Here is a 26696-nt window from a genome sequence, read left to right on the forward strand (position 1 = left end):
GTGGGGGCTGGGAGGGTTTGGGCTCGGTCCCAATCCCAGCCCCCACCCCACCGGACCCCCTTGGTACAAATGGGACTGAACCTCCTACCCCCCTGGGCCCACAGGCTATGGACTAACCGCTGCGTGACCCACCATCCACCCCCAGCAGGGACTTGGCCCCTCCCTGGGGTGCAGCCGGCACCTTGTGTTGTCCTAATGCGTCACCTCCCGACCCATGGTGTGTGGGATGCAGGGAAAGGCCATGGGTTCCCCCTAGTCCCCAGGGACCTGCCAGCCCTAGGGCGCGTCCCTCTTGTGCTGTGATGCCAAACCGGCCCTGTGGCACCCCCAGGGCCAGCTTCCCCTAACAGACTGAGCTCTCCGAGAGCATCCAGAACCCGGGGCCTGCGGTGCTGCTGGGGGCGCTGAGATGGGGGCACTTAAATCGTCCTGCTTTAGGGTCTGAACTGACCCCTGCAGGGTGGGCATTAGGGAGAAGGAGCCACAGGACGGGCAGGCTTCCCTGTACCTGTGCCCTGCGGGCTTTCTCCTGTTTTCTGAGACAGCCACTGCCGGCCCCTGCTGGGGATGGGGGCACTGGGCTAGGGGGGCCACTGCTCTGAGCGGGTAGTTCCTGGGAGCGGATTGCCAACGCAGACAACTTGTCCCCCTTGTTGATCATCAAACTCTACGTGGCTGGAATTGTGTGTGTGTGTCTTATTGCATATAGATCAGTGGCATATTCCACCTAACGCTGATGGGTTAAACTCATCTCTCCAGTTGTGGTGGTAAAGCGAAGGTTACAAAGATCTGATGCAGTTCTGGCTCTGTGCTGGTTTCCTTCCTGCCTCTCACCAGTAACAAAGGCAACGAAGAAGCTAGTTGGTTTTACTTTTGTTGGTTCTCTCTCGGTCATTTCACTCCCAGCTTTTCATGCCCCAGCCCAGTGACACAATGGGTTGTAAACAATGCAGGGAATTGTTTGGTTTTAAACCGAACTTCTCACTAGAACTCTTTTTTTATAAAAAAAAAAAACTCTCCGAATTTTCCACTGACCTCTGTAAAAGCTGATTACACACGATGCTGAAGTGTGGGGTTTAAATCTGACCTGACACTTTCCAGTGGAAAGAGAACACCTTAGGCTCGTTACGTGGCCGTGGTCACTGACAATTTTATGCAACATAGACGAAAATAACTTTAAGAAACTTCGCCCCTCGTGGCCTGAGAGACGGTCTGTCTAAGGCCGTCAACTGACTGCTTAGGCTGGTCCCCGGAAAAAGCCCCTGGCATTCCACGTAAAAGGGCTGCTTCCTAAACCGGGTTTAAGTTGGTAACTGGCTTTCTCTGCTGGGCGTGAGGGGAAAGTAAATACTAGGCTGCTGGAAGGTGAAGTGTTTGAAATGTCTTAGTTTAAAAAGTTTGCTGTGTCCTGAACCAAGTTATCAAAACTTTCCCCAGAGAGAATTGGCTGTCGGTGGGAAAGAAAGGGCCGAGTCGGCAGAACTACGGGAGCGTAGCCCACAGTCTGCTGTAGCGTGAGCATTCCTATCTCGTCAGCATGTATTTGTGTCAAAAGCACTTATTCAGGGTTCTGGGTGCTTGTGCACATGCTAGAAGTCATATGAGCATAGGGACAGGCAGCCATAACTCTCTCCCATCCGCCCCAAAACAGACGCTGTCTCTCACAATATAAATTGGCCCTATAATCAACTTGCCATCAATAAAAACAACAAGGAGTCCGGTGGCACCTTAAAGACTAACAAATTTATTTGGGCCTCAGCTTTCATGGGTAAAAAAACCTCACTTCAGATGCATGGAGTGAAAGTTACAGATTAATATACATTAATGCCTGCATCTGTAACTTTCACTCCATGCATCTGAAGTGAGGTTTTTTTACCCACAAAAGCTGAGGCCCAAATAAATTTGTTAGTCTTTAAGGTGCCACCGGATTCCCTGTTTTTGTGGATGCAGACTAACATGGCTACCCCCTGATACTTGCCATCAATAGTTGCCTTTGATATCCCTCAACCTGTAGGGGTTTAGTCAGGCCACCTCAAGCCCCTTAAATTCCACCTGGAAAGGAACTGGAAGCCAGTACCTGTTTTGGAGCAATTCCCTGTGGCCAGTGCTTCAAGAGAAGTCCTAAAACCCCACACCTTTCCCTAGCTGTGCAGATTTCCAAGTGAAAAGCAGGGGAGGAGAAATTCCTTCCTGACCCCAGCTGGCAGCCATGACCAGAAGCATGAGCATAGAATCATAGAATATCAGAGTTGGAAGGGACCTCAAGAGGTCATCTAGTCCAACCCCCTGCTCAAAGCAGGACCAATTCCCAGCTAAATCATCCCAGCCAGGGCTTTGTCAAGCCGGGCCTTAAAGACCTCCAAGGAAGGAGACTCCACCACCTCCCTAGGTAACGCATTCCAGTGTTTCACCACCCTCCTAGTGAAATAGTTTTTCCTGATATCCAACCTGGACCTCCCCCACTGCAACTTGAGACCATTGCTCCTTGTTCTGTCATCTGCCACCACTGAGAACAGCCGAGCTCCATCCTCTTTGGAACCCCCCTTCAGGTAGTTGAAGGCTGCTATCAAATCCCCCCTCATTCTTCTCTTCTGGAGACTAAACAATCCCAGTTCTCTCAGCCTCTCCTCATAAGTCATGTGCTCCAGACCCCTAATCATTTTTGTTGCCCTCCGCTGGACTCTTTCCAATTTTTCCACATCCTTCTTGTAGTGTGGGGCCCAAAACTGGACACAGTATTCCAGATGAGGCCTCACCAATGTCGAATAAAGGGGAACGATCACGTTCCTTGATCTGCTGGCAATGCCCCTACTTATACAGCCCAAAATGCCGTTAGCCTTCTTGGCAACAAGAGCACACTGTTGACTCATATCCAGCTTCTCGTCCACTGTGACCCCTAGGTCCTTTTCAGCAGAACTGCTACCTAGCCATTCGGTCCCTAGTCTGTAGCAGTGCATGGGATTCTTCCGTCCTAAGTGCAGGACTCTGCACTTGTCCTTGTTGAACCTCATCAGGTTTTTTTCTGCCCAATCCTCTAATTTGTCTAGGTCCCTCTGTATCCGATCCCTACCCTCTAGTGTATCTACCACGCCTCCTAGTTTAGTGTCATCTGCAAACTTGCTGAGAGTGCAGTCCACACCATCCTCCAGATCATTAATAAAGATATTAAACAAAACCGGCCCCAGGACCGACCCTTGGGGCACTCCACTTGAAACCGGCTGCCAACTAGACATGGAGCCATTGATCACTACCCGTTGAGCCCGACGATCTAGCCAGCTTTCTATCCACCTTACAGTCCATTCATCCAGCCCATACTTCTTTAACTTGGTGGCAAGAATACTGTGGGAGACCGTATCAAAAGCTTTGCTGAAGTCAAGAAATAACACATCCACTGCTTTCCCCTCATCCACAGAGCCAGTTATCTCATCATAGAAGGCAATTAGGTTAGTCAGGCACGACTTCCCCTTCGTGAATCCATGCTGACTGTTCCTGATCACTTTCCTCTCCTCTAAATGTTTCATAATTGATTCCTTGAGGACCTGCTCCATGATTTTTCCAGGGACTGAGGTGAGGCTGACTGGCCTGTAGTTCCCTGGATCCTCCTTCTTCCCTTTTTTAAAGATGGGCACGACATTCGCCTTTTTCCAGTCATCTGGGACCTCCCCCGATCGCCATGAGTTTTCAAAAATAATGGCTAATGGCTCTGCAATCTCACCCGCCAACTCTTTTAGCACCCTTGGATGCAGCGCATCCGGCCCCATGGACTTGTGCACGTCCAGTTTTTCTAAATAGTCCTGAACCACTTCTTTCTCCACAGAGGGCTGGTCACCTTCTCCCCATGCTGTACTGCCCAGTGCAGCAATCTGGGAGCTGACCTTGTGCGTGAAGACAGAGGCAAAAAAATCATTGAGTACATTAGCTTTTTCCACATCCTCGGTCACTAGGTTGCCTCCCTCATTCAGTAAGGGGCCCACACTTTCCTTGACTTTCTTCTTGTTGCTAACATACCTGAAGAAACCCTTCTTGTTACTCTTAACATCCCTTGCTAACTGCAACTCCAAGTGTGATTTGGCCTTCAATAACTCTTATAATGTTCACCTAAGTATAGGGACAATGGATGCTGTTTTTCATACCCTTCCTACAGCACCAATGCTTTGCAGGCAAAGAGAGGTCCTAAGAACATGCCGACCAAGTTAGACACAGCATAGCGAGGGATGGGATGGGGGTTAGGATCAGAACACAGGCTGTGCTTTTAGTATGAACACCCCTTGTTGGCTGCAGGTCAATGTTTAGTCCTCTTCTGACAGCTGTTGAAACCACTTGCTTCCCTTAGTAATATCCTCTACTGGGCAGTTCACTGGTCAGTTATGTGCTTTTTACAGAGGGAGACGCAGGCACTGTGTGGGGGTGGGCGGGCGTTACTGGAGAAATATGGGCTCGCTTCCTGCCCAGCTTCCCCATCCCTGTGGCAGCCTGGAAACACTGCTGTTCACCAGGGTCGCCGAATGCAGTGCTCTTGGTGGAGCCAGTCTTCAGAGGCTGCAAGTCCTTAAGTGAACAACTTTTGGGAGCGTGTGATTGTGGGGTGTGATTTATGGGGTGCCTGTGACGGCACAGCAGGCTTGGCTCTGGGTACCATGGTGTCACGACCACTTAGGACACATTGACGCAATTGTCCAGGAAGTGTGGAACATAATGAAACAATTGATGGGGGAGACAAAGAAACAAATGACTTCTCAGGTTCCCTTTTTGGATAAGCTTTTTTTAACTGAGGGTGGTTAACGTGTGTGAGGTCAGGAGTGGAGCTGTGGAAACCATGTCTAGTTGTGTTTTTGATCTCTGTGGCTAAGCCACATCAACGTAGTGCGGGGGTGAGGGGGGTGGTTTTTCGGCGCTGTCTGTATAGTCACAGGCGTCAATAGCTGCCGAAGAGCAAAGTGGATTCTCGTGTCTCCTGCCAAGACAGAAAAACTGTCGCCTAAATACGGGTGCTGGAATCTCCTACGGTTGTGGGGGATTTATGTATCTGTGAAGTTATGCTGTTCCCCCCTCGGTGCCCATGGAGAAAGCGGAGTTTGCAGCCCTGGCTGAGAACTCCTGTGTCACAAGCTGAAGCAGTTGGAAGTGAATGATACAGAGGCACCAACCTGTCGTTCTAACAGCATCTGCTCTGATTGGTGCGGGTTGCGCGTTGGTGCAGAACTGGGGGTCAGGGCTCTCGGGGTCTGCGCCCAGCACTGCCACTGACTGGCTGTGACCCTGAGTAGGGCATGTCCCCAGCTGGAAAGCAGGATAATACCGCTCTGCACGCTCCTCTGGCTCCCCTGGGTGAAGAGCGCTAGAGGAGCGGGGTGCCGCTGGGCGCCGGCTCTGAGGGCTTGTCCAGGGCCGCTGAGTTAGGCAGATCAGGCAGGATGTGCTCGAGGCCGGCAGGAGTTTGGACTCCAGTGGCCAGGAGGGCTCTGAAGGCAGCGGGGGTTGACTTGGCAGGACAGCGGGGGCGGGAGGCTGTACGTAAGGGGTTCTGTGGCAAAGGCATGGAGACTGGGGGGGCAAAGCAGCAAATGGGCATTGAGGCTAGTGTCATGCAAGGGGAGGCAGTGGGAGCCCTTGGCCCTACATGCTGTCTCTTTCGAGGACGCTGCATGCTTTACCCACTCCGGCTCCTGGCCGCTCAGCGGCTCTGGGGGACGCCCCTTCCGTGCTGACCCAGAGGCTGGCGCTCAGGGCACAGGTTGAATGGCCTTCTGAGGCATTGCACAAACTTTCCTCGCATCCCTCTCAAAGCAAGTGAGACTTTCAGCCTCGCCGAGGAAACTTCCTGAAAGTGGTTTGGGGCTGGATGGGGCGGAGGGGGGGGAACTGAGAGTCCGGGGTTGCTAAGAACCTCAGAAGAGAAGTGAATCTAGAGGCTGACGCTCTGCCAAGAAACTCGAAGTTGAACTAGGAGGTCATGGATGGAGTTTCTGCAGAGTGGGGAGGAGTGGGGCAGAATAATTTCGGGGGGGGGGGGGCTTAGTGGCTGATCATCACGTTTGAAATGGTTGGACAAGCGGGTGCAGTGGGTTCGAAGCCCAGGAGGGCGATCTAGTGCAGAGTCCTGGAGCTGGTAGCAGGAACGGCCACAGTGCAAAGGGGGCAGCCGGCCTTGTGTTCGTGCCAGAGGGAAATACGCCCTAGCCAGCACCCGCCAGAACAGGGCTTCAGTGCGTCTGGGGCAGGGGTCCAGGGGGTTGGCGGCACAGTGCGTTGGGTTTACTCCTTTGCGTCCACGTAGCTTCTCAGAATCTCTGGAGGACAGAGACGTGTGTTCTGGGCAGGTCAGCGTGGGAGGACCCAGCACTTCTCTGCTTGGATGCTAATGATAACCACCTGCCTTCCCCTGATCCTTTACCCAAATCTCCTCGCTGTTGTGCCTCCCGACACTGCCCTTCACCCCCAAGCCAGTCGCACTCCAGTGGCTTGTGAGCCCTTGTGTGTGCACAGTCTGGGCTCTTCCAGGCTGAAACTCAGCTGTGCGGAAACTTGGAGAAAGCTGGATAGTCGCAAACCAGGCGCTGGTGCCTCTGGCCCCAGGCAGGAAACCAGCTCTGCTGGTGAGTGGATGAGCCACGTGGTTTGTTTATGGAGCTGTCGGGGAGCAGGACCGGCACATTTTACTTTCAAAACCTGGATTTCCATAGGAGGCGCAGAGCCATTTGCATGGTCAGTTTCCATGTACATTTATCAGCACCTGGCTCCTCCGAGCACAGAGCTTCCTCTTTTTTGGGGGGTGGGGGGCAGATTAAATTCCCCCTCTGACTCCTGCGCATCCCAGCTGGGGAGGGCAGCCCTGGCAGGTGTGGGCCATCGTTACCCACCTGCCACCCCAGCAGAAGTAACGATGCTCCACCCGCAGGGCGTGGCGTCCCTCCGTGCTGCCTCGGCTTCGTGTCGGAAGCACGTGTTTGCACAAGAGTCGGTTTAATGACACGTGGCGACACCGGGTCCATGGTTTCTGCTCAGTGGTTTGATTCTGCCAAGGACCAAAGGGGGGGTCGGGGGGGGATAATGTTTATCGTTGGAGATAAAAGGAGGAGCTCAGTTGGCTGCCGGTTGAAGCTGCCTCGCTCTGCTCCGCTCAGGAAGGGCTGTGAGCGGCCTCTGGATTATTTAGTTCTGCTCTGCGCTCTTTCCTCCCGCGGGGCAGGAGCCTGGAGATCCCTGGCGGCGGCAGTGGCTGGCTGGCCAGCTCGCGGGTCCCCGACGGGGCTCACTTTGTGCACGCGTCCTGCCCGCAGCACCGCGGAATTGGCCGGGGCGGCGTTTGGCAGATGGCAGCCCGGCCAGTGGAGCCCATGGGGCAGCCCTTCCGAGGAGTGTAGCTAAGACAGTGGCAGAAAGATGAGCCCGACTGGCGAGGGCAGGGTGCTAAGGGGGCAGGTACGCTGGGCTGAGGGTGCAGTCGAGCTATGGGGGAAGACGGAGGCTTTGGCCGGCGATCCAGGGAGCTTGGGGCAGTGCTCTAGCCCGTGTTTATTTTCAAACCGAATTCCACTTGTGTGGGGTGGGGGCGGCTGGGCTTTTCAAAGGCAGTTTAATAAAAACCTGCTGTCTGCTTTTTGGCCGCTGCGAGCGGGGATCGGGTTGAACCAAAGAGCAGCAAAAAAAGACACTTGGTGACAAAGCCCCGACTTTATAGTCAGCCGCTGCTTGTGCCTCGGCCGAGATGTCTGAAATTCTTACGGCTGACTATGAAGTGGGTCCCGGGGCCGCCCACCTCGGGGTGATCCATTTATGCGAATTCATCTGGCTCGTCTGCCTTGCCGCTGCCTCCCATCGGGCGTTGGTTCCCCAGTTTTTAAATGATCAACAATGAGGGGGATTGTTGAATTTTGCATTAAAAATCTGACTTTAGAGGGAAAACAAAGAGGCTTTCTGTCCGCGGGGCTTTCATCTCCCAGCCCCACAGAGTGCTTGCCATAGCACGCAATGCACAGAACGTGACAGGAGCCAGCGATTCCGTTTGACGTCAGAACGGGGGACAAGTGTCAAACAGATGCAGGCTCCAACTTAAACCAAAGCATGATTCAATCTGTCCCCTGGTTCAGCCCTGGCCTGGTGGGGCCTGCTCGTGCCTGCTCTTTGTCTTCTGTAGCACGTCTCGTGCCCAAGCGCTTCACAAACTCTGCCCAAATGCAGCTGCATCTGGGGTGACGTGCAGCCACTGTTGAAATGACCCATCAGCACGGCACATTCTGGAATCCAGTGCGCCGTTTCCCTGCGGGGAGGACTGGGGGGGCAATTGCCCAGCTGACATTTCCCGAGGTCGCTGGCCTTCTCGCGAAGAGGGACGATGGGATCCGAAAGCGCGGCAGGACCTTGGCGTCTCATCTTCCCAAAGGGCAGCGCCCCTGCAGTGCAGTCTGCTCCCTAGATTCGGGCTGGGGCGGGAATCTCCACTGCAGTAAGAGACCTGCGGCTCGGCCCCGGCTGGCCCGGGTCAGCTGACCCGGCGCCGCAGGTTTCTATTGCGGCGCTAGGTGGTCGGTTTCAGGAGTAAACAGCTGTGTCTTGTCTCGCCGCTGCTGCCTGGTGCTCCCCATCAGTTCAGCCGCCAAGGGGCTCTACTGGTCACAGAGCGGGAGGCGGATGCTGCAGGGTCGGGGGCGCCACATTGGAAGAGGTCTTAAAACACCTGCTTAAGCTGGTGCCCGTCTGGGATGTAGCAGCTGGGCAGGGGGTGGGTGCCTGACCCCGAACGGCTCCAAAGGGGCAGAGCCCAGCCCCTCTTCCCAATGCCCCTCGAGCCCTTTCTAAGGGCCAGCCGGAGCCGCAGGGGGAGGCAGATTTTACACCTCGTTGCGCAGGATGCTGGTGCAGCGATTGTGCACTGGCGAATCTGCGCCTTGGTAAAAGGTGGGGCGAAGGGGAGCCATTTCGGTGGTGCTGGGTAGAGGCGAGCTCTGCCCAGGTCCTCTGGTTACATGGGGACATCACACAGGGTGGAACCTGCCTGTATGCCGGGCGGCAGCCCTGTGAAGGCAGAGCCTGCCGCCCCTCCCTCCACGTTCACACGTGCCCTGCAGCTAGGGCCCGGGATGGCATTGGCTCTCCAGCTGGCAGCTGGGATCCCTGGGGCCTGGCCCAGCCCTTGAGTCGCTGTGTGACTGGGTCAGACCTGAGAGTCCCTCCAGTCCCGTGTCCTGGCTCCAGCAGGGGCCAGCCAGACTGAGGTCAGCCCCCGGCTTGCTGGGCTTCATATCCCTGCCACGCTGTTAGCCGGGATCGCTGGGCGAGGTCACTCCCTCTCTGCCAGCCCCAGCGGCTGGGAAGTGACGTTATGGGGCTCAGGACTCACCCGGAAGGTGGTATGGAAGGGCCATGTGCTCTGTCGCCTGGCAGTTCTGCAGCGAACGCCCCGGGGGCCCGTGGGGGAAGCGTCTGCCGTTGCAGGGAGGAAGGGATCGGCCGGTCTAACATTGGTCTGTTTTCTCACTCTCCTAGGGCTCTGGATGCCAATGGAAATCTCTGAGCCCATCCCCGGAGCAGCACCGGTAAGCCACACCGCTTCCTTAGCCCAAACAACAACCGGGGGCACCAAAAGTCTCGTCTGACTCAGAGTACAGTAGCCTCCTTCCCCTTCTCCAGCCAGAGCCGCTTCTCGCTACTCCCTAGCATCTCGACGGGCTCCGAAAAAGCACCCTCCAGCTTCTGATCAGCTCTTGGGTGTGGGCCGTTAACTGTCGCTAGCTACCGCCAGTTCTGGCTGTGACGCCAGGCGGTGCCCACTCCTCCGCTGTCCCGGATCAGGCCTGCAAACCGGCTTGTGGTCTGCGGGGCTGGGCCAGGGCAGGGGGTAAGGGGAACAGCCCCATGGTGCCCTGCCGGCAAGGGAGGGGGGCTGATTGTGTGTAGTAAAAAAAAAAAAAAAAAAAAACCCAACCTAATATCAAAGAGAAGTTTCATGAATTCCTAAAGCTTCAGGGAAGTTTAAATGTTCCCTCTGCACACGCAACGCAGCTGCACTGGGCTCGGGCCCTCTGGGCTCTCGACCCCCTGCGAACGGGCCAAGCCGAGTGGGGATGCCAGCAGAGAACCAGCATCGGGGGGCAAAGTCAATTAGTGCCTCAGAAGCGTTCCATTTGTAACGAGCTCCCCTGGCTGGGGGCAGGCATGCGTCCAAAGGGGCCGTTGGAGCTGGGGACTGACATGCAGCTTGGCCCTGTGGGAGTTCCTAGAATCCTAGAACTGGAAGGACCTCGAGAGGTCATCTAGTCCAGTCCCCTGCACTCCTGGCAGGACTAAGTATTGTCTAGACCATCCCTGACATGTTTGTCCAACCTGCTCTTAAAAATCCCCAATGACGGAGATTCCACCAACCTCCCTGGGCAATTTATTCCAGTGCTTAATCACCCTGACAGTTAGGAAGTTTTTCCTAATGTCCAAACTAACCCGCCCTTGCTGCAATTTAAGCCCTTTTGCTTCTTGTCGTGTCCTCAGAGGTTAACAATTTTTCTCCCTCATCCTTGATAACAGTTTTCAAGTACATAAAAGGTGGTCACCGGTCCCCTCTCAGTCTTCTCTTCTCCAGACTAAACACACCCAATTTTTTCAATCTTTCCTCATAGCTCATGTTTTCTAGACCTCTAATCATTTTTGTTGCTCTTCTCTGGGCTCTCTCCAACTTGTCCACATCTTTCCTGAAATGTGGCTCCCAGAACTGGACACAATACTCCAGTTGAGGCCTAATCAGTGCAGAGTAGAGTGGAAGAATGACTTCTCGTGTCTTGCTTACAATACTCCTGCTAATACATCCCAGAATGATGTTCGCTTTTTTTGTAACAGCGTTACACTGTTGACTCATATTTAGCTTGTGATCCATTATGACCCACAGATCCCTTTCCATAGTACTCCTTCCTAGGCAGTCATTTCCCATTTTGTATGTATGCAACTGATTGTTCCTTCCTAAGCGGAGTACTTTGCATTTGTTCTCATTGAATTTCATCCAATTTAGTTCAGACCATTTCTCCAGTTTGTCCAGATCATTTTGAATTTTAATCCTGTCCTCCAAAGCACTTGCAACTCCTCCCAGCTTGGTATCGTTTGCAAACTTTAAGTGTGCTCTCTACGCCATTATCTAAATCATTGATGAAGATATTGAACAGAACCGGACCCAGAATCGATCCCTGCAGGACCCCACTCGTTATGCTCTTCCAGCATGACTGTGAACCACTGATAACTACTCTCTGGGAACGATTTTCCAACCAGTTATGCACCCACCTTATAGTAGCTCCATCTAGGTTGTATTTCCCTAGTTTGTGTTTGAGAAGGTCATGCGAGACAGTATCAAAAGCCTTACTAAAGTCAAGATATACCACATCTACCGCTTCCCCCCCATCCACAAAGCTCTCTTTGACAGGGTAACAAGCCATCAGGTTGGTTTGACACAATTTGTTCTTGACAAATCCAACTGACTGTTACTTATCACCTTATTATCTTCTAGGTGTTTGCAAATTGCTTAATTATTTGCTCCATTATCTTTCCGGGTACAGAAGTTAAGCTGACTGGTCGGTAATTCCCCGGGTTGTCCTTATTTCCCTTTTTATAGATAAGCACTAGATTTGCCCTTTTCCAGGCGTCTGGAATCTCTCCCATATTCCAGGACTTCTCAAAGATAATTGCTAATGGCTCGGATATCTCCTCGGTCAGCTCCTTGGCTATTCTAGGATGCATTTCATCAGGCCCTAGTGATTTAAAGACATCTAACTTATCGAAGTAATTTTTGACTTGTTCTTTCCCTATTTTAGACTCTTATCTTCCCTCATTTTCACTGGCATTCACTATGTTAGACGTCCAATCGTCACCAATCTTCTTGGTGAAAACCGAAACGAAGAAGTCATGAAGCACCTCTGTCATTTCCACACTTTCTGTTATTGTCTTTCTCCCCTCATTGAGTAATGGGCCTACCCTGTCCTTGGTCTTCCTCTTGCTTCTAATGTATTTGTAGAATGTTTGCTTGTTACCCGTTATGTCCCTAGCTAGTTTGATCTCATTTTGTGCCTTGGCCTTTCTAATTTTCTCTACCTACTTGTGTTATTTGTTTATATTCATCCTTTGTCATTTGACTGAATTTCCACTTTTTGTAGGACTCTTTTAGATCACTGAAGATCTCCTGGTTAAGCCAGGGTGGTCTCTTGCCCTACTTCCTCTTTCCTTTGCAGTGGGAAAGTGCTGCACACCAAAGGGTTGCAAAGGTCTGCAGTCAGCAAGGGATTGGCGCATACAGGACGGGGGCCTTGCAGGGCCGAGGACCTGACTGTCAGAGGGTCTGAACACCTTCCAGGGGGTGGGTCTCCAGCATGCCCAGAAATCCAGCCTGTGTCATAAAACCAAGGCTGCGTGCCAGGAAAACCCATTAACCATTTGGGCTCCGGACACAAGCCTGCTGAAAAGCCCCAGAGGCTGCAGCTCCTCTCGGAGCATTGGATTTCCTCTCTCGCTGGCTTTTATCCCAGCCTTCCTGGGGTTTCGGGGCAACCAGTCACCGCTCAGTCCCACCAGGCTGAAAGCTGCAAGCACCGCTCAGGATTGGGCCTTTAGCAAGGCTGTGACAGCAATGAACGAGTTGCAGAAGCGTGTATGTTTGAACCACAGAGAGAAGTCTATAAATAAAGGCTATTTTGAGCGGTTAGCCATGGCAGGTGATTGCGTGGGGGCAGGGGGAAGTGATGAATTTTCTTTACCAGAGGGTGAAATTCTCCCACGTTAAATAAGACCCATTATGAGCGGCTGGGAGCCCTCCAGTGGAGCTTGTTAAATACCCGCTCAGGGGCAGGCATGACACATCGCACGTGAGCTGGTAAACGCCTCTGGAAGGGCAGCAGGCTGAAGGGGTGGGGATTGTTTCCCTTTGCGAGGCTGACACCAGAGCTGGGAAAGGGCCCCTCCGATTTTGTGCTGCTGGCGACTGCTGCTGTCCTGTGATGTGGGGTGTGATGGGGGCTTTTCCCCTCCTAGGACACTGGTTCCTGCCTTTGCAGGGGCTGGGCTCTGATCCAGGGAGGTCTCTCCTCTCCAGCCTCCGTGGCGCATGTAAAAGAAATTCAAAGCCGGCTTTAATTATCCGAGTGCCAGAAGGATCCAGCCGGCAGCCGAGTCACTGTTTTGAGAGGGCTTTGGAAACATCCCAGCCCTCGGCCCCTCTGTGTGGGGTCCTGCTGGAGCGTGTGGTGGTGCTTGGGACCTGATGTGTCCCAGCCTGCAAACCGGTGTCCTAACTCACCCCACGCGACCCCCCAGCCCTGCTGCTTCCCAGGGGCTCGGGCTGTCCCCTCGGTGGGGCTGGCGTGGCCGTTAGCTAGAGTCAATGGGAAGGCTGGACGTGCAGCTCTTTTCCTGCCGGCTACACATGGAAGAAGCTGCATCCCCTTCGCGAAGGGGCGCCCGGGTTTAATTATAAACTGAAGGGCTTGTCTGCTTTAGGAGTCTGGGAATCTGGGGGGTGGAGATGTGCTGCTGCTGGCTTTAAGGCGGGGCTTGCAGCTGGGTAACGTGTCTGCACTGGGAGCCCGGACATGGGGCGGGTATGTTGCACTGGTGCAAGTGGTGCTTTACCCTCGTAGACGTGTTCCACTAGTGTAGTGTTAACACTGGCGGGTTGCATTAGTAGCGATGCTGGAGCAGAGATCTCGAGTGCCCCAGACAAGCCACCTCCTTGGGAAAGTAAAACCGATCACAGCCCTGATATTTCAGGTGCTGGAAGTGGGACCAGCAATCCAGGCTCCTTCCAGCAGAGACTAGGATGGTAACCCTTGGGCAGCACATGGGGGGCCGGGCTTGTGAGCCGTCCCATGTCACGTCCTCCAAGGCTTTCTGCCAGGGCTGCACCACTGTCCCCATTTTTAGTGGGGGGGGACATGAGGTGCAGAGAGGTTAAGGGACACTCCCGAGTTCGCAGCACCAGGCAGTGTGAGAGTCGGTTTCCTGACAGCAGCGATTATCCTCGGTGCTCCTCCAGGTTTGCCGATAGCTCCTTTCTCTCTGCGGCTCCTGACACCCCGGAGAAGGCCCAGTGACTCATGCTGAATCTGGGGGGAGCTGTTCGGCGAAGGCTTAATTCAGTGAAAACACTGAAGCAGCTGCTTGGCCAAGGGGCACGACGCACTTTCCTGCCTGCATTGTTCTGGAGCACAAGAATAAACCCCTTTTGGAGCGTAATCGTTGAGCTGCGGGCAGGAGACGCTTATGCAACTTGTTAAATAACACGCTTCGGGGAGTGGTGGGGCCAGCCTGCCAGTGGCTGTGAAACTGGGTGGCCTGCAGGGTGGGGCCTGATGCTCGGTACGTAGAGCCCGGCAGGTAGTCAGGGTGGATTCCCCTTTCATGGTGGGAGGATGGGGTTCCGCTCTGGGTCAGGCCCACGCTGAAGTCATCACGTCTGTGTCGCTGTCTCTTCCCCCTCCTGCCCCTCGCTGGGGAAGCTGTATAATTAAACGTGGCTCTGGCCTCCGATCATTCCTGCTTTAAACCCGGGAGCTGGGACTCCTGGGGCCTCGTCCTGGCTCTGCTACTGACCTGTGTCACCTTGGGCAAGTCACTTAACCCATCTGTGCCTCAGGCCCTGGCTCGAGGCCCCTGGGAGAGAGGAAGTGTTTTGAGGAAGGGATTTGAATGTGATTTGTGACAAGGGGGGTTGAGTTTTTGGTAGCCATGCTCCATGCTGGCGAGACGCCGCTGGGGTGGGGGGATATCACTGGTGCTGCAGGGAACAATAGCAGTGACACGGGTGAGATGCTGCCCTGGGGGCCGTGGCTCTGTTCTGGGCACGCAGCCATGGGCGGGTTGGAACGGGGAGTGTCAGGCCGCTGCTGATGACCCTTTCTCTCCCCAGGAAGGTGATCACGCTGGACAAGGAGGCAGAGGAGACGTTTGGGTTTGAGATCCAGGTGAGTGCCCCCCGCCCCCGAGGGCAGAGAAATCGGCTGGCCGTCGCTCTAAGAAAACCAACCTCAAGTGGGATTCGGATCATGGTTCTGCCAGGCAGCGCTGGCCAGGCAGGCCCCCGGGGGACCCAGGGTTGCCTCTCCTAGCCACTCGTCCCGGCTGTGGTGCTGGGGGCTAGCCAGTGCCGCACGGCCAGGCGTAGCTGTATCAGCTCCGTTCGTAGGGTGGGGTTGCCCCATGCTCGGCTGTTGCAGGCAGCGCTGTTCCCCAGAGCGGTAGCGTGCTCGCGGGGCAGAGGAGCTGCCCTGGTTTCAGCCATTTCAGACCAGACCTTGCTCTGCATTTACAGTATTTTTAAACTGCATCTGAGCCAGGGTTTATTTTTAGCAGCGATGATGCCGAAGTTACAGAAACCGCCCCCGACTCAGTCACGGTTCAGATGGCGGGAGGGGGCCGGCAGCTCACGCAAAGCAGCCATCTGGAGCGGGCTGGGTTTGGGGGCCCGTGGGGGGGCCCGCGTCGCTGTGCGTTGCTAAGCACTATGCAAATGTTGGTTAAATACGGAACGTTTGGGGTGGTGGCGCCTGACGTGCAGGGACACGGAGCTGGGGGGAGGCAGCGTAGGCAGTCCCTGGCTCCGGCTGTCGCAGGGACCTGAGGAGGCAACGCGGCACTGGGAGATGGATGGGGCTAACCTCGGGGCTGGAGGCTTCCCGTGTATCTGGCCGGCCGGCCAGTGCTCGCTCAGCCCTTCCCACTAACAAACTGGCGGCTGCTCGTTCCAGACCTATGGACTCCACCACCAAGACAAGAAGAGCGTGGAAATGTTCACCTTTGTCTGCCGGGTCCACGAGGGGAGCCCAGCCCAGACAGCGGGGCTCACACCCGGTAAGTGCATCGCGCCAGCTCCCCGGGGCTTGGTCCCCATCTCACACCCCTGGGGGGGCTGTCAGAGCCAGGGGTAGGACCCAGGCATCCTGGCTTTCAGGGGCAGACCCATATTTCACTAACAATAGTGGCAATAAACCTGCATTGTTCACTGTCCGCTTAAGGGTAAGCGGAACAGAGGTAACCGGAGCTGGGAGCTGCCGAGTGGGAGGAGGAGAACTGAGAAATGGTTCAGGAAAAGGCAGCTCCGTGCGCGGCACCTGGGTGTCAGCCCCTCTGCTCTTCCTTGGCCTTGCGTTGTTTGACTGACTCCCAGAGCTCTGGGCTGCAGGGCCCCTGGGAGCTGACTGGTCTCAGGTGCGAGGGGGAAGTCACAAACGCTGCCCTTCACAATCGCTCCTGTTTGCACGCAGCCCCTGGCGGATGCCAGCCACACAGGCAGTGTCCCCCACCTTATCACGTTACCGCACATGCCGCTGTCTGATGCTGGGCAGCCCAGCGCAGGAAGTGACTCTGCGAAGTTCACTGGGGCAGGGGCCTTCCATGAGCAGACAGTGGGGTGGGGTAGCTCTGAGCTCTGCCATGCGCTGGTTCTTGTAATGTTCCCGGCCAGCCAGATTCCAGCTGGAAGCCAGGACTCCTGGGTTCTCTCCCTGGCCTGGGGAAGGGGTTGGGAGCTGGTGGTCAGAGCTGTGGTGACCAGGAGCCAGGACTCCTGGGTTCTTGTCCAGTTGTGCCCTGGGGAAAGTCCTTTCTGTGCCATGTGGCTCCAGCTGCCCTGCCCCCTCTGTCCTGGGCTCGGGGTTAGTGTTGGATCCATGGGGTGGGAAGGGGGCGGCTGCGTCAGCCAGTCCCCTGCGGGGGCACCGAGCTGAAGTTCGTGCCGCTGGCGCGGGTGGCTAAGTGCTGTACCTGCCTCCCAGGAGACACCATCACCGCAGTGAACGGGCTGAACGTGGAGGGCATCCGGCACCGTGAGATCGTGGAAATCATCAAGGCCTCTGGGAACGTGCTCAGGTGAGACGCTTGCAGCTGCCCTGGGGGCAGGAGAGCTGGGGCTGGGACGCGTTCCCCGTGCTCTGGGTGGGAGGTGGGGATCAGCTGTCCCACTGCTCTGGTGCCTGGCTGGCTTGTCCTGGAGGTGGGGCCGGGCCGGGGGTCAGGAGGAAGCAGCCGGTGCCCACAGGAACTGGCTGACTCAGCGGGACTGGGGGCTGCCCTGGCTCCCAAAGCCCAGCGCCTTGCTTGGAGCAGCTCCTGCGCGTCCCCCGCCAGCTGGGGGTCTCATAGTCGGGGGGAATGGGCCACCCTTGGAGTGCCCCACCTGGCTGCGAGGGAGCTCGCTCCAGCTCCGATCCCTTGGCCTGGCCACGAGCTGAAAGGAAGGCTCCTTCCCCTCTGCTGCGGGACCGTGTCAGACCCAAGCTCGGCGCCAGGTCCTGCCTCGGGGGGCATGAGATGGATAAGCTGGTCCCAGGGCAGCCCAAGGAGCCGGGTTTTCCTGTGCTGGGCTGAACTCTGGAAAAACACCCAATGCCTCTTTGCTGCAGGGGCTTGAAAGGGGGGGTCTGCAGAGAACACCCCCTTTGCTGCAGGGGGTGGGGCAGGCTGGCACGGAACCCCCTTTCTCCATGGGGGGTTGCGATTTGGTTGGTCGCTACCAGATGCTCGTCTCTTGCAGGCTGGAGACGCTGTACGGGACGTCCATCCGGAGAGCGGAGCTGGAGGCCCGGCTGCAGTACCTAAAGGTGAGGCTGTGACCTGGAGTGAGCCACCCGCCCGTCCACAGCCAGGTCCCCGCTGGGCAGCTCTAACTGGCCTGTCTGTCTTGCAGCAAACCCTGTTAGAGAAGTGGGGGGAGTACCGCTCGCTGATGGTCCAGGAACAGAGGCTGGTGCGTGGTGAGTGGGGGCACTGGGCTGCGGGGGCCTGTTTCGCTATGGGAGTGAAAAGCTGCCGGAGCAGGGTGGGAACCTCCCCGTGCTGGGATGGGGGTGGGAGCACACCCAGCCCCCGCCCTTCCATATGGGAACTGCTGAGACCAGCCGGGGAGGGGACGAGTCTGCTGGCTGACGCCCTGGCTGCACTGGGCGTTCCGGTGCCCAGCCTGTTCTAATGCCCCTTGTTCCCCCAGGGATCGTGGTGAAAGACCCCAGCATCTACGACACGCTGGAATCCGTCCGCTCCTGCCTGTACAGCGCCGGGCTCACGAGCGGCTCCCTCGCCTTCGGGAAGATGCTGTCGGGCGCGGGCAGCACATCCAGCTGCGTCAGCACCGCCACCGAGGAGAGCGAGGACTCCGTCTACCAGACCTGCTTCTTTGACTCGGCCGATTCCCTGGACGGGCACTCTGGGCGGGACGGGGGCAGCGCCCCCCCAGCCCTCTCCCAGCACCGGCCCGCCCTGACCCGCAGTGCCAGTGTCAAATGCACCAGCAGCAGCAACGGGGCCGTGGGCCTCTTCTGGGACAGGCCAGGTGACCAAAAGAGCTGCACGGTCACGACCCGCAAGAGCAAACACACCAGCTTCCGGAAAAGGCTCCTGAAGTTCATCCCGGGACTGAACCGCTCTCTGGAAGAGGAGGAGAGCCACCTGTAGGGGGCGCTGGCTACGGGGGCGGGCACGGGGGGGCCATGGAGCAGCCAAGTTTTAAGAAGTTTGTTTAGGTTTATTTATTTATTTATTATCCCGGTTGGTGCCGGTGCCCTGGCAGTGTGGGGCCAGGGCTTGGGTTTCAGAGCTGGGGGGGCTCTGCTGTGAAGGGCAGAGGGGATATTTGCTCCCCCCACAGAAGGAGAAACATGTAAGGGGACGGGGGGGGGCAGCAGGAGCTGGATCTAGCCCCAGCGGCAGCCTGGGTGCCTGCTCGTGGGAACTGCTGGAGGAGGGAACTGGGCCCGTCTGCACGGTTAGGGGGGATTTTCAGGTGTCCTGGGGGAATGGGCCGTGGGGGACCTTTCGCTTCCAGGCCTCATGTGACCGAACCCCTCCAATAGCTCTGGGGGCGGATGAGCTGATGGGTCGGAGCCCGTTTGGGGCAGCATCAAACGGGCTCTGCCCTCAGGCCAGTACCATCGGCAGGGAGGCCACGGGAGAAGAGAGCAGCGCCTGGAGCAAGAGGCGTGGGAGAGGCTGGCCATGCCCCTGCCCGTGTCTCCAGGGGGCCAGGCGGCAGTGGGCACAGGACTGTCCCAGGAAGAGCGGGATCCTGGTGCTACCCCAGAGGCTCCCAGCAGCCATGACAAGTGCTCCGCATGGAGCAGGAGCCAGAGGGATCTCCGAGCAGGCACCCTCTTCCCCTGATGCAGCGGGGAGCATCCCGGCCCTGAGAGGGGTGGGGCCCCCTCCTGCTTTCCCCTGGAAGGCAGCCAGCAGCTCTGCTCTGGTCCAGCCACATCCTCCTCCTGTCTCTGCAGCGCCGGGCTCTGCGTGACTTCCTGCAACGTCTGGTGCGTCTGTCAGCCCTATTTATGGCCCAGGTGACTGAACCTTGGGGGTGTCTGTCTCTCTGCCCGGTGCCGCGTTGGGCTGGAGAGAGAAGATCCCTTTGTAACCGTCTGACGCCAGCAGAACTGCTCGTCCCTCTGGCCTGTAGACTGAGGTGCGGGGCTGTCCCGTGGCCGGGAGAGCGCTCGGGCTGCTGTGCACCCTGCGGGATCAGACCCTGGGGATGGCTGGACCACTGGCGGCGTGTCCGTTCTCTGGAACGCGGAGTCAGCACTCAGGGACAGCCTGGCCTGAGTGCAGGATGGGGCCGTTCTTGGTGACCTGCAGCCCTTCAGGAAAAGGCTTTGCCTCCATCTTCACTTGCTCCGTTCCTCTTGCTGGGGGAGGGGAGAGAAACTGGTTCCATGGAGCCGGGGGGAACTTCCCAGCAAAGCTGGTTCTTATCTCAGGAAATAGCTACAGGAAGAGGGTGGCTCGGCAAGTGAGGGCTCCCCGCTGGACGTGTCTATCAAATGGAGCCCCCACCCCCCAAACAGCGCTAGACAGCGGAGGGGGGCGGGGCTGTGGCTGGGACACGGGTGCAGTTAGCTGTGGGGGTGGGGGGGGGTGTGAGGTTTTGTACAGACACGGATGTCGCTGTTAAAATGCTTGGCACAGATTCTGATCAATACAATGAGACTGTTTTGCATCCGCGTGTGGCTGTTGTAATTTCACCTTGGCTCGCTCGCTTCCCGAGATGGGGGAGTGTCCCCGAGGAAGGTGGGGGTCAGAGGAGCGGGGGCAAAAGGACTCGCCCCTGGGGTCAGTGGCAGAGCTGGCTACGGAACCCAGGCATCCGGACTCCGCCCCATGCACCTGTCAGCGTTGCATGGGCTGAGTGGCTCAGAGGACGTCTCCATTAAGCTCCTCTGTTAGCCCCCCCCCCGAGTGTCTGTCTGAGGGGGGCCACGCTTAGCCCTCCTGTAAGCTCTCTCCAGTACAGCCACAGGCCCTCGCCCCAATGAACTGCTGTAAATGGAATTGGGGGGCGGAGAGGGGGGCGATCCTGCTGATCAGGACAGGCTTCCCCCTACTGTCGGTGGGGTCTGCTCCCCGATTTCCCAGCCTGCAGGTGCCTCGGGCCAGCCCCTCGGCCGGAGCTGCTCCTCCGGCTCTGCCTGGAGCCATGAGGGAGCCCCAGCGTTCCTGTGGCTAAGGGCCTAAAATAGCCCTGCATCAAGGCAGCCCCGCTAAGGTTAGGGCAGGGAGTGGACTCGGGAGAGGTTTTCCCGTCACCATGGTGCTGCAAGCCAGCCGTGCGCCCGGCTGGACACAGGCTAGGCCGCCCCAGCTCCCAGCCGGGGGACAGGGGGTCCACAGGGCAAGCAATGCAGGAGCGTGGGCTGCGCAGACCTGGGGGGTGGGTGATGGGTGGTAACTAGGACGCTCTGGCCTGGCGGAAAGCCGAGCTCCACGGGGCTGGGGGCTGCACAGTCCATCCCTGCCCCAGTGAGCTCCCAGTCTGAACAGACAAAGGGGGAGGGGGAATAACCCCCTCTCGTCCAGGTGGGGAACTGAGGCAGGGCGTAAATGAAGCCGCTTGCCCAGGGATGCACCTGGAGAGCTGGGAGTTGAACCTGGGTCTGACACCCCTGGCCTGAGCTGGCAGGTGGAAGAGCCTCGAGTAGGGCAGCTGGGGTGGGGAGAGGACGCGCAGCTGCCCAGGGATGGCCCGGGGCCCACCCGGCTCACCACCGCTCACTGCAGCAAGGCACCCGAGTGCCATGGCCTCCCTGGAAAACTTCCTGCTGGAGGTAGGGCGGGAATGGAGGGGGGGCTGAGGGCTCCAGAGGGGGAGGGGCTGCCTTATGAGGTAGGGATGGAGGTAGCAGTGAGCCCCCAGCCAGAAGGTTGCTGGAGAGGGAGGGGCAAAGTGGCGATCCAAGCCAGGGCTGGCGACGTGTGGTGCCCCCAGAGCCATCCTGTCCGTGTGGGGCTCCCTAGAGACCAGCCCAGGTCCCTCCTGCTCATGCCAGCCCCCGGGCAGTTGATTTGCGGTTCTTGTTTGCAGCAGGGTGGGTGACTTGCCCCCTGGCCGTGTCCTGGGAACTTGGTGTTGGGGAGGGGTGAGCGGTGAATGACGGTGAAGTAGCAACAGTGGGGAGCACCTGCCCTGTCTTTTTCTAGCAAACCCAGCGGGCTGGGGGCTGCGCCACCCCCCACCCTTCTGGAGCAGAGGTCGGCCCAGAACCCAACTGGGAGAGTTTCAAGTTGGGGGGCCTCCTGGTGGATCCTGGGATGGGGGAGAGCTGGGGGGAGTCCCCGTCTAATGCTGGGCCAGCCACTCTGCCTCTCCCGGCCGCGGTTCCCATCTGCCCTGCCGGGCGTGTGAGGCTAACAGACGCTGCAGTGCTGGGGCCAGGGACGGAGATGGGGAAACTGAGTCCCAAGGAGGCAAAGTGGCTTGGCTGAGGTCATAGGTCAATGACGGAGCTGGGCCTAGGAATCCTCCCTCCCTCCTGGCCAGTGGCTGATGCTGTTCCCCGGCTTTCCGCAGGGAATAAACACCCAGGCTGCCCTGTCCCTCTGCGGTGAGCCCCCCAGACTGGGCTCAGCTGGGCCTTTGGGGCCAGCGCCTAGGGAAGCATCCTTAGAGCCGGCCGGTGCAGGCTCCGAGCTGCTCCGCTGGGGGGCCCAGGCCCGGTGCTGCTAACAGCACTTCCTGCGGGTGGAGGGGCAGGGTCCGAGCTCCTGAAGCCGACGTCTCGCCCACCCTCCTGCTGCAGCAAAGCCCCGAGGCCGAGCGTGGGGTGGATTTATTCCCAAGCTGCGCAGCGTGGCACGAATCCGCCAGCCCCCGTCTGCTGGAGCCGGAGTGAACGCTGGGCTTGCAGGGCCCTGGCTGGGGCTGCCTGACAATCCAACCTCCCTTCAGGGGATTCAAGCCAGCAGCAGCCTGAGTGGGAATCACCCCCCTTTCCACCCCCCCCCCCACAAATAACACCCCCTTCGGATCTCGCTCAAAGGGGAACGTGACTTGCTCCAGCAGGCCCCCCTCCTCGGTGCTCCCCTGCCCACGCACACGCAAAGTGCATCCCACGGCCCCGCCATTCCCAGGGGTTCCTTGTTAAAACCATCCTCGCACGCCGGCCGCCCGTTGTTTTGGCAGCTGCGGGGCCTTGTGCAAAGCAGAGACGGTGGCCGTGCGCCGGCTGGGGCGGGGAGGAAAGCCCCTAGTGCGGAGAGAAGAGGTTCTGCCCAGGGGGCGGCTGAGAATTGCTGGGTCTGATGGTCTCTCCAGAGCCTTCAGCGCTGAACTGGGACTTGCCTGGATCTGGTGGGAGTCTGAACTGGCTCCCCCTGCAGGCAGGGCAATGCCTGTGTGACCCCCTTTAATGTGCAGCCTCTAAGGGGCAGGGAATTATCCTGGACTTGGCAAATAAACTGCAGCCATTGGCCCGACCCCTCCAAAGGGTTTAGCAGTGGTTGCGAGGTAGATATTGCTCACGTTGCCCTGGCACGGATGCAAGCAGAGTTCAAGTGTGGGTCATAGCCCCTGTACTGCTAATGGAGCAGGAGAGTCTGAGTTCTGGCCCTGCGGATGCCACGAGGCTGCAGCTTTGTTCTGACCTCTAATCTGTTTTCTAAACCCCTGGAAGTAGCCGTGCTGGGCTCTCTGGCCTGGGGCTAAGTCCATCCCCAGGAGCCGCTCCCGGCTCTCAGAAGGGAAATGCGCTTGCTGCTAGTCTGCCTCCTTTATTCATTTAGCTGCTGGAGCAGCAGCCCTGGGCCCTTGTGCTCATTAGACCTTATTGCACGTTGATAGTAACGTTCTCTCTAGGCGAAGAACATTCACACTGAGGTAACGATAACAGAGCCAAGGGCTTGGTGTTCTGGCCAAATTCCAATCTCCGTAACTACGTCTCCCCTGCCTAAACTTCTCCTTGGAGTTTGCATAGGAGATGCCCTGCCTTAAGCTGGTGTAGTCCCCGGCTATACCACTCGGGCTCCCCTGAGGTGGCTGCATTTGCGTGGTAGGTGCAAAGGCTCCTGGTAGATGCTGGACCGCGCGCTCTGGAATCCTCTGGGCCGAAGACTCGTTAGAAAGGTCAGGCTGGCTAATTTTTCCTGCAGTGAGTCGCAAGCAGCTGGCGTGCGGTTGAGAGGGTTCTGCGCATGACGAACATTTCTCCTCCATCAGCCGTGCTGCCGGCACGAAGTCAGGGCTCTGCTCCTGCTGGAGGGAAGAGAGGTTGGCGTATCCAGCCACGTAGCTGTGATGCTTCTAGGATGGTGCCTGATGCTGTCCGGGGTCGTCCCCTGGTGACCGCTAAAGATGCAGGCTTAAGCCAGAGCTTTCCGTGGCCTAGGCTGGCAAGCAGCCCCTCTGCACGGCCTGGGGCGCTGAGGACTGAGCTGTTCCTATGCCACACTCGGGTTGGTAGGACCCTGCCCTGCTGGGAGCTGCCTGCCACTACAGCGCTGGGCGTCAGCCCGTGGTCTCAGCAGGGACCAGCCTTCTCCCCCCGTACAGGGGCTTTCCCGTCCTCAGCAGGGGGTGCTTTCCAACTCTGCCCTAAGCAGCATGACTCAGGGTGTCTGGCGGGGTTCGTTCTCACTCCTCGGCCGGGAAGAATGGGGCATGCGAGCCGGGGCTTTCTTGGGGTGTCGAATCTGGAGCCTAATGGTGGCAGTGCCCTGGGTGGGTGAAACCAGCTTCGGGGGCAAGGCCTTAGCTGCTGTTAGGAGTAACTGCTTCAGGGCTGGTCACGTTAGTAGCAGCATTGAGTGGGGAGTGCCAGGTGAGAGCACCTCCATGTTGCTTCTCTTCGTGCCCTTGGGGGAAATCAGGGAGAGGGGAAGGACATAATCCTTCAAGCTAAACATGGCAAATACAAAAAATCAAGAGAAATACTCCCTCTCCCCCTGTGCCTGTGTAATTAGCCTGTGGAACTCATTGCCAAAGGATGTCCCAGAAATCAGGAATGTAGCAAAGTTCAAAGAGGCATTGGACACACTGTAGGGGGGTCACACAACGAGCTGGAGTTAATGCTCAGGTATGTTTGGGAGGTGATTAAATATTAGGTGTTTAACTAACCTCCAACACGAGGGCTGAAGAGGTTTCTGGCACCTTGCTCTGAATAATCTGGCACTGGTCCTTGTCGGAGACTGGACTAGAGGCACCTGGGCTCTGACCCCCCAGAGCAACATCCTGACATCCCATCCTCTCCCAGGAGCCTTCTGCACCTGGGGCCATTTCAGATCCTCCTCCGTCTTCCCCCCGGCAGTGAAATGAGAAACCGCTTGGAAGAGGGAATCAAGGACAGCTCGTGCACTGAACAAAATGATCCTGGGAGGTTTATTTGTGGCACCTCCAGCATGAATATTAAAATCCTGCATCACCTGGGTCCCTGAGAACTGCATTCCAAAGTCTGCTGAGTGTCTCCTGACGCTGTAGGAGGGTGACATGAAATGACTAATGGGAGAGATGAGCTAATCAAATTGGCAGAGCTGGCGCATGTGCCAACGCCCTTTAAAGAGAAAAGTAAAACTGAGCCATGATTTTATAGAGACTTTTTTTTTTTTCTTTCAATCTGAGCTCCTGGCCCCCTCACAGCACTGAGGGAGACGGTCCTGCCTGGCCAAATCACCAGCCAGCAGGCTCTAACGAGCCCCCATGCGTAAGTGAAGAGCTAGAATCGCCCTGTTCCAGACAGGAAATGGCTTGTGTGTCTTTTCCTGCCAAACCTCTCCCTAGCCAGACTCCGCGGTGCTCTGTAAAGTGATAGATTGAAAACCAAGCAAGGAAGAAGCAAAACCCTGCTGCAAACTGGCTTCCTCCCTGCTGGCCTGCGTTTCCTACCCCGCAACGCTTAATCTGACCAAGCAACCGTCCGTTTGCAGCTTCATAAGCACAAGGGGCAGCAGCTCCTATCCCTCAAACTTCTGCTGCTTTGACTGCCTCAAACCCTTCTGTCCTGCCGTCCTAGCCTGGGTCAGCATTGCTCTGTGCGCATGGCGTGGGAGGTGAGCGCAGAGCAGGCTGGCCAGGTCCTGCCTCTAGGGCTGATTTGGTTTGCACTGTCACCCAGCAGCGTCAGGCGCGGTACAGCCCCGGCTTGAGGCATTTACTGTCCTTTGGCTCTTTAATGCCGGATGAAGGGATGCACCAGGGCCCTGCGCATGGGGGGATGTCGCTCTCGGAGGGCAGGCGAAGCAGCGGAACATATGGGCGGCCACGTCTGCAGATGCTGCCTGCAGTGAGACGGGCTGAGACTGGCTCCTTGGGGTCTGTCGCTGTCTAACCCCAGCACTGGGCCATGGGGCGGTCTCAGCCCCACACATTCCATGCCCAGCGGGGGTCAGCTCCTCCCGTGAAGCTCACGGCACGCAGGCCTGGTGGAGGAGAGACCCCCAGATGTCTTGCTGGCCCGCATGGGTGCCACAGGCTGGCGGGGGCCAAGGCCGCCCACCCTGGAGAGCCACCACGGCCAAGCTCATCGCTCTAAGGCACGAGCCCAGGAAAGTTGGGAGGATTTTTTAGCAGGTGTTTCCCTGAGCCGTGGCCGGTCAGAATCCCGTGGCGCTGGGTTCCCAGCCGGAGCTGGAGGGGACTGGCATGCGAAAGCCCCAGGGTATTTTACATGCCCGTCTCCGCTGGCTCTGGGTATCCCCGGGCCCGAAAGCCGGAGCAGGGCGGCTGCCCTCAGCTATTGCTCATCTCTCGGTTCCGTTGTGCCATAGCGCGGGGCGCTGCTGCCGCAGATGATGTGGCGAGATAAGGCCGGGGAAAGCCATGAGGCGAGGAAAGCAACGAAACCGCATGGCTGGTGGGAGGCCCCGTGAGGCCCCAGCGCGTCAGGGCAGGCGCCGTCATGGGGAGGTTCTGGGGGGGTCGGGGAGGCTGACTCGCCCCAGAGGGGACCGTGCTGCAGGGCGGCTCCTGGAGGGGCTGTCAGGCCGGGCGGCACAAGGGCCCCGCTCTGCACCAGCATGGGGCTGCCACCCACCTCCCACCCCATCTGTCTCCTGCGCTCCCACCCAGCCCCAGCTGCACATTCCTCACTGCCCAGTCCTGCCCCTGGGGCCTGGGGCAGGGAGCCGGCTCTGTCTAATCCCCTGCACAGCTGCCTGTGGGTCGAGGGCCGGGCACAATGGCTATGAATAGATCCCAGCCTGCCGCTTGTGCACGTCTCTGGTGTGGGGGTGTGGAAGTGGGCGTGGGCTCTGCGTGACACCCTGTATGGGGCTAGGTGTGTGTGTGTACATGGACGGGCTGGGGGAGGGCTGCTATCAGTGGGGGGGGGTTAAGGGAGAGCAACCCCCACCCCCAGCTCAGCAGTTCTCCCCCTCCAATTTCACTGGGCTTTAACACAGAGCCCGCCTGCGGCCAGAGCGTCAAAGAGCTCAGCATCCACCAGCTCCCATCTGCATGGGGGGGACTCACCTTTGTTCTG

General features: G+C 57.6%; 1 protein-coding gene across 1 annotated transcript in view; it reads left to right on the forward strand.

Moving 5' to 3' along the window:
• TAMALIN (trafficking regulator and scaffold protein tamalin) overlaps nt 1–19938 on the forward strand; it is a 20615-nt gene extending 677 nt beyond the window's left edge. The window contains exons 2-8 of the mRNA XM_034792624.1: nt 9487–9536; nt 14873–14927; nt 15711–15813; nt 16737–16830; nt 17495–17561; nt 17648–17714; nt 17948–19938. Coding sequence (XP_034648515.1) covers nt 9487–9536; nt 14873–14927; nt 15711–15813; nt 16737–16830; nt 17495–17561; nt 17648–17714; nt 17948–18411 — 900 coding nt within the window. The 3' untranslated portion in view covers nt 18412–19938. The remainder of the gene's footprint in view (nt 1–9486; nt 9537–14872; nt 14928–15710; nt 15814–16736; nt 16831–17494; nt 17562–17647; nt 17715–17947) is intronic.
• Nucleotides 19939–26696: the final 6758 nt, after the last annotated feature.

Source organism: Trachemys scripta, chromosome 16 (genome assembly GCF_013100865.1).
Source record: "Trachemys scripta elegans isolate TJP31775 chromosome 16, CAS_Tse_1.0, whole genome shotgun sequence".
Taxonomy (NCBI): domain Eukaryota; kingdom Metazoa; phylum Chordata; order Testudines; family Emydidae; genus Trachemys; species Trachemys scripta.